The sequence below is a fragment of the Cladophialophora immunda genome, assembly GCF_000835495.1.
Source record: "Cladophialophora immunda strain CBS 83496 unplaced genomic scaffold supercont1.4, whole genome shotgun sequence".
Lineage (NCBI taxonomy): Eukaryota > Fungi > Ascomycota > Eurotiomycetes > Chaetothyriales > Herpotrichiellaceae > Cladophialophora > Cladophialophora immunda.
The window spans coordinates 4,199,768-4,213,508 of NW_015622544.1; the positions used below are offsets into that span (position 1 = coordinate 4,199,768).

At 55.4% G+C, this 13,741-nt stretch overlaps 4 protein-coding genes across 4 annotated transcripts; all 4 read right to left on the bottom strand.

The window, feature by feature from the left end:
* Positions 1-997: 997 nt before the first annotated feature.
* Positions 998-3,412, bottom strand: PV07_07808 (uncharacterized protein; the record flags this gene model as incomplete). The annotated part of the gene is made up of 5 exons (XM_016394923.1): positions 998-2,213; positions 2,311-2,630; positions 2,735-2,859; positions 2,928-3,206; positions 3,358-3,412. The coding sequence occupies 5 exons, from the start codon at positions 3,410-3,412 to the stop codon at positions 998-1,000; spliced, it is 1,995 nt and encodes a 664-aa protein (XP_016248342.1).
* A 784-nt stretch (positions 3,413-4,196) lies between these two features.
* PV07_07809 (uncharacterized protein) lies at positions 4,197-5,386 on the bottom strand (the record flags this gene model as incomplete). Its single annotated transcript, XM_016394924.1, has 3 exons — positions 4,197-4,431; positions 4,499-4,674; positions 4,727-5,386. 3 exons carry the CDS (start codon positions 5,384-5,386, stop codon positions 4,197-4,199), a joined length of 1,071 nt encoding a protein of 356 aa, XP_016248343.1.
* A 445-nt stretch (positions 5,387-5,831) lies between these two features.
* On the bottom strand, positions 5,832-8,047 carry PV07_07810 (uncharacterized protein; the record flags this gene model as incomplete). Its single annotated transcript, XM_016394925.1, has 2 exons — positions 5,832-6,226; positions 6,277-8,047. 2 exons carry the CDS (start codon positions 8,045-8,047, stop codon positions 5,832-5,834), a joined length of 2,166 nt encoding a protein of 721 aa, XP_016248344.1.
* A 1,014-nt stretch (positions 8,048-9,061) lies between these two features.
* On the bottom strand, positions 9,062-11,617 carry PV07_07811 (uncharacterized protein). The gene is made up of 2 exons (XM_016394926.1): positions 10,229-11,617; positions 9,062-10,178 (listed from the first exon to the last, which is right to left on the bottom strand). The coding sequence occupies exons 1-2, from the start codon at positions 11,485-11,487 to the stop codon at positions 9,089-9,091; spliced, it is 2,349 nt and encodes a 782-aa protein (XP_016248345.1). The 5' UTR covers positions 11,488-11,617; the 3' UTR covers positions 9,062-9,088.
* Between the last annotated feature and the right edge of the window lie 2,124 nt (positions 11,618-13,741).

The window sequence follows — 13,741 nt, forward strand, 5'->3', positions numbered from 1 at the left end:
TCCCATGTCCAGGTCCACGTTGCCGTCAACAGTTCATCGTTTGTTTGCTCTCCCCTTTTTGACCTAGCCTTGTCTCTTTGTGCCTTTGTGTCTTTGTCTACAACGTGGACGCTCGGTGTTGTTTGTCAATGAATATGCGTAGGTCACTGCATTGATTTCATTGTGGCATTGTCACTCGCCGTGGCAACAAACAATCGTCCTTCCGTTCTTGCGTCGTTATAGATTTGCTGGATGGGAGTTTCTCTTTCTCAGACTCTCGCGAACATCAAACACCATTCGATCTGTCTCCAAGACAAATACATACCTACATACCTACACGAAGCAAACAACAGAGCAAAAGCAAACCAAAGTATACCTCACACCAAGACTTACACGTACTCATTCACCATGAAATTCCTCACGACCATCACCGCCGCCGCCGCCTTCGCGATGGCCACGACCGCTTCGACCGTTAACGACCCGGCCGCCCTGTCCGCGAGCGTCAACACGTTCGACCTGGGCGGCCGCAGCCTGAAGAAGATGGACGGCAAGTGCACGGCCAAGGGCGGGTGCAAGGTGCCCGGCGGCCTGCACTCGGCGTATCCCTGCTGGAACTCGAAGTGCAACGTCACGGCCAAGGCGGGTGACGCTGACGACACGGGCAAGAACTGCACCATCGCCCCGGGCATGGACGGCGCGTGGGTCGCAAAGTGCCCGACGAACCTGTTGCCGTATGAGTGGGCGTGGCCGTGGGTACCGCCCAAGAAGAGCAGCAAGGGCTCGGACTCGGGCAAGGATTGAAGTGGAGGAGCTGGAGAAATACAGGACGGGTGATAGAACTATACTGTGTAGGAGAGGTCAGGTCCTGTGTAGACAGTCCGACACTGATCAAAATAGTTGCAGCCCATATGGATATTGGATCCTGAACTGTCAAAAGTAGTATGTTTGCAGCAATCCCCAAGCCACGTAGGCATGCGTACATACCAAAAGGGGCCTACTCCCCTGGACAGATACTGATTCACCGCTGAAACGCCGCGAGCCCCTCGATCTTGTCCTGGTCCACGTTCCCAATGGTGCCTGTGAACCCATTCTCCTTGACCGCAGCCAGATCATCTTGGTTCCTACCCGGGTGGCCGCCCGCGGGTCCTTTGCCGACCGCGACGGCCAGGATGTTTTCGACGTCGAGAGCCTTCTCGACACCCCCAGCAGTCTTCGAGCTGCTCCGCCACGCGACGTGGTCGTCGGGCCTGACTAGCACGGCGTCCCGCTCCCACACCTCCCTCACGTGCGGCTCGTCGGGCAGGTGGACGGCCTTGAGCGGGATGTCCAGCTTCTTCGCCGGGGGCGCGAAGGCCTCGATGTATCGGCCGTCCGGGGTGAAGTCGACGAGGGAGAACTCCCTCCCGCGCCCGAAGAGGTCGAAGACGCTGGTCGTGCCGTCCTGGAGGAAGACGTGCGGCGCCCGCGCGCCGGGCCACGTCGAGGGGACATAGCGCTCCGGAGTCCAGTCCGGCTCGGGCGTGGCGTCCTCGTCCGGCAAGACGACGGGGGAGCCGTTGTAGCGATACCCCATCTCGATTCCGTGGTCCTTGTTCTCGCCGTCGTGCGCGAGGATGTACGCGGCGATCTGGGCGCGCACGGCGTCCCCCTCGGCCGTCTTCGCGGTGACGGCGTCGCCCGTCCGGTCCACCAGGTCCTTGTAGAACGAGTGCTGGGACCAGTGCACGCCCGAGCGCTCGATGTTCCTGGCCGCCACGGGCCGCCGCTCGGCCTCGTACGACTGCAGCAGCGCGGGGCCCCCGTGGCCGGCCAGCACGGCCGCCAGCTTCCAGCCGATGTCGAAGCTGTCCCCGACGGCCGTGTTCATGCCATAGCCGCCCGTGGGGATGTTCTGGTGCGCGGCGTCGCCGGACAGGAAGACGCGGCCCCGCGGCGAGATGTATTTGTCGGCGATGCAGATGTTGGGCCGCCACGTGCTCGTCACCAGCACCTCGTCGATCGCGATGGGCCACGGCGCCCTCGAACCCCCCAGCACGCGGTATACCGTGTCCTCCGGGTCGAGCGTCGACACGTCAAAGTCCAGCGGCAGCGGGGTATGGGCCGTCCACGTGTCGACCTCGTCCTGCGAGATGATGACGTGCCCGCTGGTGAAGAAGATGTGCCAGAACTGGCCCTGCCGCTGGATGCGGCTCAGGTCGCGCGACTTGAAGTGGACGAGGTATAGTTTGGCGGGCCTGGGGGTGTGGCAGAGCCGGGTGGTGAGCTCAAATAGGCACAGAGAAGCGAGAACAAGGGATGATGGACTGGGTGATGAGGGCAAAAAACACTCACACTGGCCCTCCTATCAGCTCGACTCCGATCGCCTTGCGTACCCGGCTTCCTGCACCGTCGCACCCCACGACATACTGCGCCTTAACCCGGTGCGTTTCGCCCGCGGTGTCGGTCAATTCGCACTCGACGCCCGCGTCCGACTCGGCCAGCGTCTCGAACTTCCAGCCAAAGTGCGACTCGATCAGGGGCTGCGCCTGGATGCGCGGCTTCAGCCAGGCCTCGAAGATGGCCTGGGAACACCGCTGGTAGGGCTCGCGGGGCATGGAGCCGTCGTTGTGGGCTTTGATGTGGGCGCGCCACCAGTCCGGCGAGGGGAGGTCCTAGACCAGCAGAGAGAGACAGTCAAGTTAGTCGCCATACCCCCTCTATCGAGAAGACGAGTTGTTCAGGCTGGATAGTTGGTGAGTGAGTGAGTGATGCTTACCCATTTGGCAATCCGTTCGCCTCCGTCGGACAGCCCAGAGCTGAAATGCACATCGAATGAGTAGTTTTGCGGCACCCCTGCGTTTCCACCGCTCATCAGCCCAATCCAGCCATTCATCATCGCCTCTGTCAGGGTTTCACCCTCAAAGGCCCAGGCTAGACTCTGCCAAAACAACGCTGGACGGAACACGAACCGACTTCTCGCAGCCCCTGGTCGATCTGGAGCCGCTTAAACAGCTCCATGCTCCGACAGTTGGTAATGTCCATCTTGGGCCAGCGCGTCGTGTCGAGGTTGCGCTCCACGAGCATGCACGGCACGCCGTTCTCGGCCAGCTGCAGCGCTGCGATCAGCCCGGCAGGCCCAGCGCCCACGACGAGCACGGGCGTTTCGTGGTGGACGACCTGGAGGAGAAATGTTAGGGGGATGTGGCTATGGTACTCGCACGATTGGCCATGGTAAGACGCACCATTCTCTGTAAACAAATCTGGGAGGTTTCTGGGAGAAAGGGGCTTCGCCAATGAGATGTGCAAGGGCGGTTACACAAGTATCGCTATATTATATTATACGGAGTATAGTTATATGTATGCATATATATACTTTGAGCCTCCACAATAGGGTCTTACCTTGGGGCTTTTGCCCAGCACCACTACCACTACCACTACCCGGACCACTATCCATGTACGTACTAGGAAATCTCCGGAGACCCTCCGCATGTGGCCTTTCCTTGCCTGTGTCTGGGGAAAAGGCTTGTAGCCATTGCTGCATTAGTCCCTCAGGAACGAAGCACTCGCCCGAGAAAGTCGTAAAAGCAACGCCCATTGCCCCGCCCCATCTCGCTTCCCTTAGAATGTGTCCCTCCGGTCGAACACCTCGTTTACTCTATGACACGGCTTACACTACGGAAACGCTGGACGCCCTTTCGTGGGGAGGGGAAATTGATTTGACAATGATGATTAAAAGATGACATTGACACGATTGGGGGGAAAAGGGCGGCCAGGCAAGGCCCACTGCCGATCCTGAGCCTGCATTGTCAAAATCCCACAAGTGATAGAGGAATCATCCATCCACCAGGCGGGGAGCCCGGTGTCGAGGTTTGCGCCGTCCATGGCCGGCACTGGAGGATCACTGGGGCTGATTCCCGGGGATGGGAATTGGACGGTTTGGGTCTAGATCCGGCGATGGCTTGGACACGGAAGTAATATCTTTCATACGCCCTTGTGACTGGCTGAGAGCTAAGAGTAATGCTGCGCATAGGAGGGTATGCTCTTCTCTTTGTACGGTGGGTGTGTGCCAGTGATTCTATACAGAAATGCTCCGGCGTGGGCAGTTACACGCCACACCAGCCTTGTGCAAAGAGGGCATTATTCCCATTTGAACAGTCCACACGAGAGAAGATGTAACTGCCAGGTATATGAATACGGTCCTACTATCCACTAACACCCCCCCAAATTGCTCCTTCACATCAAGCTGCCACCATAGGCACGTTATACTGAGCTGGTTTCGCCTCCAGCGGGTCCGGGGGCACTGGCATCTCCTTGCCCGCGTCTTCGATTTTTCCCGACAGAAAGGCCAGAGGGATATTGGGGCCCCAGATGTGCAGCGTGTCCGGCGCAGCGGCCTCCCTGCCAAAGGGCGTGTCTTGGTTGACCAGATCCCCGTCCGAATAGTGTTCGACAATGTTTCCAGAGCCGTCGAACCTGTCAACCAGGAAATAGTCAGCCACAGTGTTTGAGATCACGATGCCAGAACGGAAGAGGTCCATACCAGTAGTCGAAGATCTGACTCCCCAGGACATGTCGCCCAATGCCCCAGCAGTTCGTCCAGCCCTTGGTTCGGAGCCAGTCATGCCCAAGGGTCTGCGTGTCGAAATCATTGACTTCGTAGCTTGAATGATGGACGAACACGGGCCGCCCTTCCTGGCCGGATGCGACAAACCAACTCTGGGGCGCATCCGTTAGTCTGCAATATCGACAATTGGCTGCATTGACTTACGTGATGATCAGTATATTCTGCCCCCAAGTCTATGTGGCAAAAGCACGTCTCATCTTTGCCCGTCACAGGGCTGAAAACGGCGTCGGTCGGCTTCAAATTGATCAGGCCGGTATAGAATGAGAGCGTGCTCTCAAACTTGCTCGGGGGGACAATGAATCCGTAGTGTCCCAGCTTGTGCACAGGGGAAGCCCCCGGCTTGAATCGTCGAAATGTGCCTTTCCTGGGCTTTTGGATGGCCGTGTTTGCGATTGGTGCAGTCTTCTCGAGCGGAGGTACGGGGCCGTCGCTCTCTCTCAACTTTTGTCCATAGACAAAGCCCACCGTGAAGCCATTGGGATCCTCGACCGTGACCACCTTTCCACCGCCGGGCGCATCGCTGTCCTGGATGGGCGAGGCACCTGGACGGGCAGCAGCGGCTTCCAGCTCTTGCAGGCTGTCCACCACCCAGAAGCCCCCGACAAAATGTCTCTTGGTGTCTGGAGATCGTTCGGCGACGTAGACGAACGGTTGGATCCCGTACCCGCGAAGGTACACGCGGTCGGCGGTTCGGTGCTCCTCCACGAACCCAAAATCGAAAAGGAAAGAGAGCGCTCTGTCCAGATCCGGGTGCTGGTATACCACGTGCGCCAGTCGGACCACACGAACTTGCTTGACTGCCATCCCGTCCTGGGTTAAACAAACACTGGTGTTAGGTCGTACGATGGGAACCAAGATGGACCTGCACAGGTACAAGCTGTGCCTCCCAGAGAGAGAGCTCCCCGGAGTGCAATATATCAACACCCCCCAAATTCGCCCCGCAAACCCGGCCGTATGAATCGCGACAAAGTGTATGGGATAGGTTTGCCCCGTGGGCTCTATCTACGGTCTTCACGGATCCCATCGTGGGTCAGTAGCGGACACGGCCATGCACGGTCTCAGGAATGTACCGATCACCGTCCACGTGACAACAGGTTCGATGGAGTCCAGGCTCGGTGCGGGCGCGGCTTCCGGTGGAGTGGTATAAGAAGCCAAATTCCGAGGCATTGGCATGGAGGTAACCCTCCTTTCAAGGTGCGAAAGTTGATTTGCCAGATAGCTCGGCGGCACCATCATTGTCTAGGACTACTCAACCAGGCATGAAATCCAGATCTTGGTAGCCACCAAAGAAGTCGGAAAATCCGAATTCGATCTCATTGCTGCCATCATAAAATTGAGGCTGGAGCACAGGGAAGTTCTGAGGGTCAAACATGGGGGCTTGGTAGCTGGCTATGTTCGTTTGATCAGTCAACTCCAGCGACGTTGGATACTCCTCCTGCGGGAGTGGCTGCCGTTGCTGCACCTCCGCCGGACCGGGGTACGAAATGTTGTCGCTGATCGTCGAGTTGTTCCTCTCTCGCCGGTTGAGATCTGGAGGAGTGTTGCCGCTGAGGCGCGGCATTCGGAAAAAGACTGCGTATCTTTTGGCTAGCTGTCTTTCTTCGGCGTTGAGCGCGCCTCCTCTTTCAAGGATCTTTGCCAATTCTGTTAAGGTGGTCAGAGCGTGAAAAATTCTGGAAAATGAATAGTCTTACCTGACACAACGGAACCCAACTTCCATCTCTCGCTGAAGTGTGCCAGGACCAGCTTCCCCAAGTCGTGACTAGAAGCGATCAGAGGCTGGGTTCTTAAGATATCGCCATCCACGTAGTAGGGTGGGAGCATCATGCATGTAAAAAATGGGTGTGCGACCGCGATGTATCTGGAATCCCAGAGACTGATGATCCGTGACAAGTCGATGGCGCGCTGCCGGAGGGGAGACGGCCCGCTAGCACCCACGCTTGACACACTGCGGTCGTCGTTTTCGGCCGTAGCAATGCCAGACACCATGAAGGACGCGGCCATCAACATGAGATGGGTCCCAATGACCCAGTTGCACCGGGCAAAAGTCGCCGGGGTGAATGTCAAGGTTTCGGCGTCGAGTCGAAGCGACGCAGGAAGGGCCAGTTTGAAACAGCAAATCTCGTTCTCCAGCGTCAATTTCTCATCCGCGGATACGTCTTGTTTCTGTTGCAGGCGGTCATGGACCGTCGCCATGAAATGGTTGGCGACCAGGAACCACGCCCTCTCGTCTTGGTTGCTACAGCCCTGCAACGACCTCCACGATTGTCCCGGTAGCATGTTAAGCTGTGCAGATGATACCTCTATTTCGGCAAACCAAGCTTCGTCTGAGACTGGTAGAGCAACAGCCATTCTTTTGCGGTCGATCGAATACGGGTGCCGGGAGACCGTAGATGCAAATGTATCGAGTTCCCACACAGCCCACCAGGCTCGCCTGAACTCTTCCCGTTCAACCGAGTCCATGGGCGTGAGGGGGCTCCAATCTTCATCGTCAATTTCGGAGAGCCCCAAATCGTAGGCTAACCTAACACAGACGCCGATGAGGATCCAGCCTTGGTGTGTTGGGCCTGACGTGTAGAAGTAGTAGGCCAGTAGGATACAGCCCTGGAGATAAGTCAAGGACGGACTTCGTATTGAACGGGCCTGGGCGTAGCAATCTCGAGCGCGCTGAGCGAACTCGTGTCCTCGCTTGTTTGGCGGCGTACCAGCAAAAACTGGATGGTTGGAAAACCTCGCGGACATGGCAAACATGCTGTAGAACAAGAGCGACTCGTCGACGGTGAATCCCTTCATGATATCGCCATCATTCAATAGAGACTTTTCGTACCGGGCTAGAAACCGCGGTCGATGGAGGATGGGGACCCAGGCCTGGACTTTGTCAAAGAAGACGTAGATCAGATCTATGGCGACCGAGCAAGGGATTTCTGCACCGAGGGCCGAAATCTGTGTCGGCGTCGAGAGTTTGGTGGTAGGTTCAGTTGAAGTTGCGGGTGGCGATTGCTCCAAGTCTTGCCCGTCGGCTTCGGGGTCTTCCTCGTCAATATCCTCGGCGTCAGAGGCAGAGCCATTTTGGTTGTTTGATTCGGTGGATTGGTCCTGGTTTTCAGGGGCGTGGTTCTCGGTCTCAGCGATCTCGGCGAGGAGTCCTTTCAGCGAATCTCGAAGCAGGGTCTGGGGAATTCCGCGCCGGCCGTCCTGCTCAGCGGAGCCTTCTCCCGCTCGCGAAGCTGCATCAAGAACCTGGACTAACTTGGACAGGCTGTCACTGATCTTTCGAGATTGAGTCTTGAGCTGGGGTTTGCGCGTAGGCTTCTTCCTTTTCAGAGGGAAAGTGCAAGAGTTACCCGTCCGTAAGCAAAGGCCGCAGACGGGACGACGCATGTCACATTTGGTCTTTTTGCGGTTGCACTCTTGACATGCCCGGCGCGGTTCAAGCGGCGGGACAGAGGCCTCGGTCTCGGCCATGGTGGTTGCCCGAAGGAGCTACGTAGCTCGACCACTGAGATACACAATCATCGAAGTCGACGTTCAGCGATTCGCGATGTCGTGACCATGAGGTTGAAATTGGAAGAAATGAGATGTTTTGCTAGCCCTTGAATCTTACTTAGGATCCTGCGGGCGAGCGCCCGGCGCTAGACCAGAAATGGCCATGGTGGCAGCCTCGATGCGGAACGGAGAGTGGGCGACAAAGTGGGGGCGGACGGTGGGGTGGCAAGGCGGGGGTCTTGGCACCACCAAGCTGACTAATGGCGGTTGGCGCAGTTTTTACTTCATTATCATTTTCCAGCCAGCCTTGCGACAACCCATAGACATCGTCCAACTCTGTAGGATTCGGGGCTCTCTAGCAATATCTCCCAGTCTACGGCTAGTCTCCTCGCGCGCTTTTCGCACCCAACCTAAAGAGTCGGAGTGCCTACATAAGAACGCATCCAGTTGCTCCTCATGTAGTCAGTTGGTGGACTTGAATAGCTGAAAAGGTAGGGTAGTCTCTCATTTGTCACTCAGTCAATGTCCATTGCCTTAACCGTGTGTGGGACTACATACGGCTGGGCGTAGCAGAAATGGCTCCAGTGACTATACGAGCTTCTCTCGGCGCAGTCCATCGTACAAGGCGTGGAGATCAGGTTCTCCTTCACTGACCGACAGCTCTAGCTGTGTCCTAAGCGTTCCGCGCAGTTGCATCCGTCGCTGATCTGACCGAATGTTCCCGATCAACTCGTCGAGCTGCTTCCCCTCCAGTTTGGTGGTATTCCCTACGACAGGGCGTTCAGATTCAGTCTTTATATGTGTAACTCACTGTGGCTGCACACTGGTACCTGTGCTTACCTTGGAAGTTCAAGTAAGGTTGGAGGCGGCTTTTGCACCTCTACCTTGACCACTTGCAGGCCACAAGTGGCCAACAGGAACGGGAAACTATCTATCCCAAATCCTACAGCTTTCACAAAATCTGAGATGACATGATGCTTCCTTCATTAGATCCGGCCCTTTTCCCCCTGTCTTCACTATCTAAACAATTCCCAGCTCCGCAAAATGGTCAATTGTAGAATGAAACGACGTCGTATCCTCCGAGTCTGATTTCTCGGCCTCATGCTCCATCCTCGCCAACCTCGTGTCGACCCTCGAGGGCACGGTTACACTGAGCAGCAGCTCCGCAAACGCAATCTCCCAATCCACAAGCTCATCCTGTGTCATCCGAGCCTCGTTCATCTCCGCCCTTTGTCCCTCGATGCGTTGGTGAGCCAGCTCCGCGGCCATGTGGCCCTGCTTGTCTCTTACAGTAGGATCGAGGCCGTACATGCGAGCGCATGCCAGGAGGCGTAGCATGGGCACATCGGCGAAGAGCGCGGCGTAGTGCAGCACCGAGCGGCCGGCCTTGTCGAGCGCGCCTGTGTCGAACTTGTGGGTCAGGAGCTCAGAGACGGAATCATGGGAGTTGTTGGTGACACCGCCCTGGAGTGGTGTCGTTCCGTTGTTGTCAGCCGCGCTGTTGATGCGGGCGCCGTGTCGTATGAGGATGCGGACGGCCGAGGTATGATTATTGCGGACGGCTTCGAAAATTGGAGACTGGCCGGAGTAGTCGGACGCATTGACGTTGGCGCCGCATGAGAGGAGGGCTGGAATGAAGAACTCTGGGTAAGAATAGTACATCGCGGCAATGAGGCAGGTTTGACCCCATGTATCGCGTTGGTCGACTCTCGCTCCAGCCTGAAGGAGGAGCTCCATACACTCTGGACCGTCGGCTTTGAGGGAAGATCGCAGCGGGCCCTGCATGATAAAGTCTGTTTTGTTTGGAGAGGCTCCGTGCTCAAGCAGCGTTCGAACGGCTTCGCTGTTGCCGCGAGCGGCTGCCCAGTGCAGTGGCGTCCTCCCGTCAGCATCGGGCTGATCGATCAACGTTGGATGCTGGAGGACTTCTTGCTTCAGGTCAATATGTAGCATGTTCATCACGACCTTGTGCAATTGAGTGAGCTTCCTTCTGCCTACACACGCGTCCTCATTGGGATAGATCTTCAACAACTGGTCTATCTTCCATTTTGATGAGTTTGAGGTACCCTGGAAACACAAGATCGAATTCCAGGCCATGTCATATGGTGATCTGCTTCGGCTCAGTTTTGTCCGCAGTTCTTGGCTGTCTTGATCACTTACTCCCTCGTATAGTTTTCTGCGTGTGGTTCGGCTCCAAATTGGATGAGCAGCTCCACAACCTCAAGTTGGCTTTTGTACATTGCAAGATGTAGGAGGCTGTTTCCGTTGCTAGCGTTGACATCTAGGACTGAAGCCTTGCCCGCAACTAAGCTTGACCTGACGGCTTCAACGTCGCCGAAGTAACAATCCTTGAAGATTGGATCCCACTCAGGCCGTACGTTTGCGACGCGGAGGCAAAGCTCTGGACCATTGGCCCGACTGATGCTCAATGCGATTGAAGCGACCTTTGCCAGGAACCAAGGTGGAAAGAAATAATGAACATGTAGCAGCCCTTCGGAATTGCCCTTACAAACGTTGCTGTCGCATGCGGGACTGAGTGCTGGGATTCCAGTGTATCCAATAAACAGCATGCCCACGACAGACCTCAGAAGCTTTGGCGTATGCATGCTCACCTGTACATGACAGGCACATCTGCACCAGGACTCACATCTGGTTCGTTGTGAGAACCTCATCTGAAGTGCGCCAAACCCCGATGTTGCAATTGGTGGCTTCTGCTCTTGATTGGCCCACGGGGTAGGCGCATGGCTCGCAACAGGTATGACCGGGGGCTGCTGCTGCTGGACCTGCTCTGAAAGGCTCAGAAGCCCTTGCTCAATCTTGTCAAAGCGCCCCTCATTGTTATCGTGATATTTCAGGATTGTTGCTAATGATTTTTCCAATGACGAATGTTGTTTAGCGACGACCTGAGAGAAGCCCAGTTGCCCATGACTTGTAGTAACGCGAAGATCCCGAAGCTCAACCTGAACCCGCAATGCGATACTCGAGGTCAGTATGCCCAGTGCAGTGTTCAGGTTGTGTTTCAGGGTTCCAAGCTCATTGCGTATCTTAAACACATTCGACTCCACCCTCAACCACAACACCTTACTCGTAAATTTGAGGCCATTGGCAGGGAGTTTTTTGAGGATGGTATCGAGATCGTTCAATTTCGCTTGGATGTGCTCAAGTATGGGAGGGAGGCTCTGGAAGCCAGCTATCTTGGGCGCGGTCGAGCCACGATTTTCAGCGTGAACCGATCTGGCTTCGCTAAAAAGAGAGTTAACCTCGTGTAACAGTAATTGAAGGTCAGAGACTTCGTTGTTCAATGCCAAGATGACATCTGGCACACCTCTCAACCTGATTAACTTTTGGAGACCCTGGGAAGCGGCATTGGCCGCACCTATCAGTGCTATGAGGCTTGCTGTAAATGACAGCGGGTCCATGGGGCAAAGTCGCTAGCATACACGGCAATGAGCGACATCAGCAAGCTAGTTAACGGAACATCGGTAGTGATACAGACGGCTTCAAGGTCTCCGCCGCGTTGGATGGTGATCTTCTCTTGTTCGAGAGGAAAGCCTAGCAGGCTCATAAGATGGTGCAGACTGAGAGCCTTGGTGTAGAGAAGACCAGGCGGGGGAGGCGGGGTTCTTATCTGCCCCTTATACCCGAGAGAGGCAGAGCCTCAACAGATTGTGAGCATCTCGATAACGACTTTTTAAGTCCAAACATGGTATAACCAAAAGAATATCCGAGGAAGATGCTTGGATATGTTATAATACAGGAAGTCCAATTCCGCGGCCTGGAACTAGCCAATCCTACCATTCTCATTCTTCGTGTTGCTGTGTGATGGAGTGAAGGTAGCCGCCCTGGTCAGAAAAATATTTTAAAGATGTCAGGCCGCACTCCTCCGTGCTCAGTCACGTGCAGGAGCATCTCAGGTTGAAGCGGCGAGGCTCAAGGCCGCGCTCAGGTCCAAAGATGGAAATGGAAAGTCCTCGTGTCGAGATTCCGACGTCGAAATCCCTGTTTCTCTGCCAGCCTCGTCCGTCGGCCTGCACAATGGACATGGCAATGGGGTGGCTGGTAGCATATGCAGAGAGGCTTCGAGGACGGTGGGTACTTGATTGATCGCAATGGATTCAGAGTGGATCTGCTTGATGTGATCTGAAAGAGTTGAGCTGTCCTCATATATCACATCATCGGTACATATCAAGCGGCTCCAACATCTGTCATGCAGATGTTCTGCTCACGCCATATGATCGACCCAAGCTTTGCGGGTGACAAAAGTGGCGTCTGGCTCTCGGGGCACTTGTCGTAAATGCACGTATACGGGCATATGTCCTCTGTGAGATGTCTCCTGTGATTCTATCAGTCCATGGCGTCGACCATGAAATGGCATTATTCGTTACCTCCGCCGGTTACCAATCGAAAGCTCGCGGTTCAAGGTCTGGCAACAGCGAGGGCATTTGAAAAAATAGGCGCCAGGACCTATTTTTGGTGGATGGGGGTATCGAATTCGAAAGGTGATTGAGGAGATCTGAGAAAGTTATCCTGGAAGGTTTTGGTTTAATATCTTTGTCGTGGCTTCTAGTTTCGTGGCGGTTGAATTTTCCACCAGTGGCTTTCGTGAATTGGCGGCAAAGAAGTCCTCACTGACTGTCCGAAGCGATGTGTCTGTAATATCATCAAATATGGAAACATTGGGCAGGCAAGCATCCGGTTGTACAGTGAAGATCAAGTCGACGCGATAAGCCTCGGCCAGCTTTCGAGAATGCTTCTGAGCGTAAAGAAAGCGGTTTCGCCTCCTGAGGTTGGCATTAATCAAGCGTAGTTGAACAGGAGTTAACTGGTCTCGATCATCCCGGATCTCTATGGTCTTGAGAGGAGATGTATTTGTTTGACCTAAAACCCAGAATGTGAGGAAGGTTTCGAGGACTGAGTGTTCTGATACATTGAAACGGGAGTCCGATCGCTTATTCAGTACGATTATGGGAGGCAGTTACCCAAGGGATTTGAACGAAAAGACTGCCTAGAGGGCGGCCCAGGAAAGTCTTCTGCAGAGATTCGATCGTTCCTCGCAAAATTGGAGGTATCACATCATCGACGGCAATTGGGTTGCAGTACGGGTCGCTTTTTGGGAGTCCTTCAGCGCGTGGACAAAGTGATGGCATATCCTGGGGCGGAGGCCGACAAGCTGTTCGAGCGCTCCTCACTGCATCAACATTATGGGGCTGGAACCTATCAGACGTGCGGACGGGAGGGTTCTGTTCGTATTTGCCTGGACGCCATCGAGAGCAGTTGCGAAGATTTAGGTTGCGAAAGGAATGGGCCCGTTCAACGTATACGATACCCAAGAGGCACTCCACCTGCAGGCACGATGGGGGGAGGAGGTTCATACCCGCCGTCAATCCATATCGGCAACACGGGATCTGGGGATGCGGTGATGAGATCCGCCACACGTCGAGACCAAGTTGCGCAGAAGTACGACATTCTCGGATTTGAAATGGGAGGCGCGGGGATTTGGGATTTCTTTCCTAGCCTCGTCATCAAGGCCGTGTGCGACTATTCGGACAGCCACAAGTGGCAGCAGTATGCCTCAGTCGCAGCCTCCGCAGCCACGAAAGCATTCCTCGAGGAATGGAGGCCAGGGAGTGGAACATCCAGGGATTGAAACGTGATATCCGCAACTCGATAAAG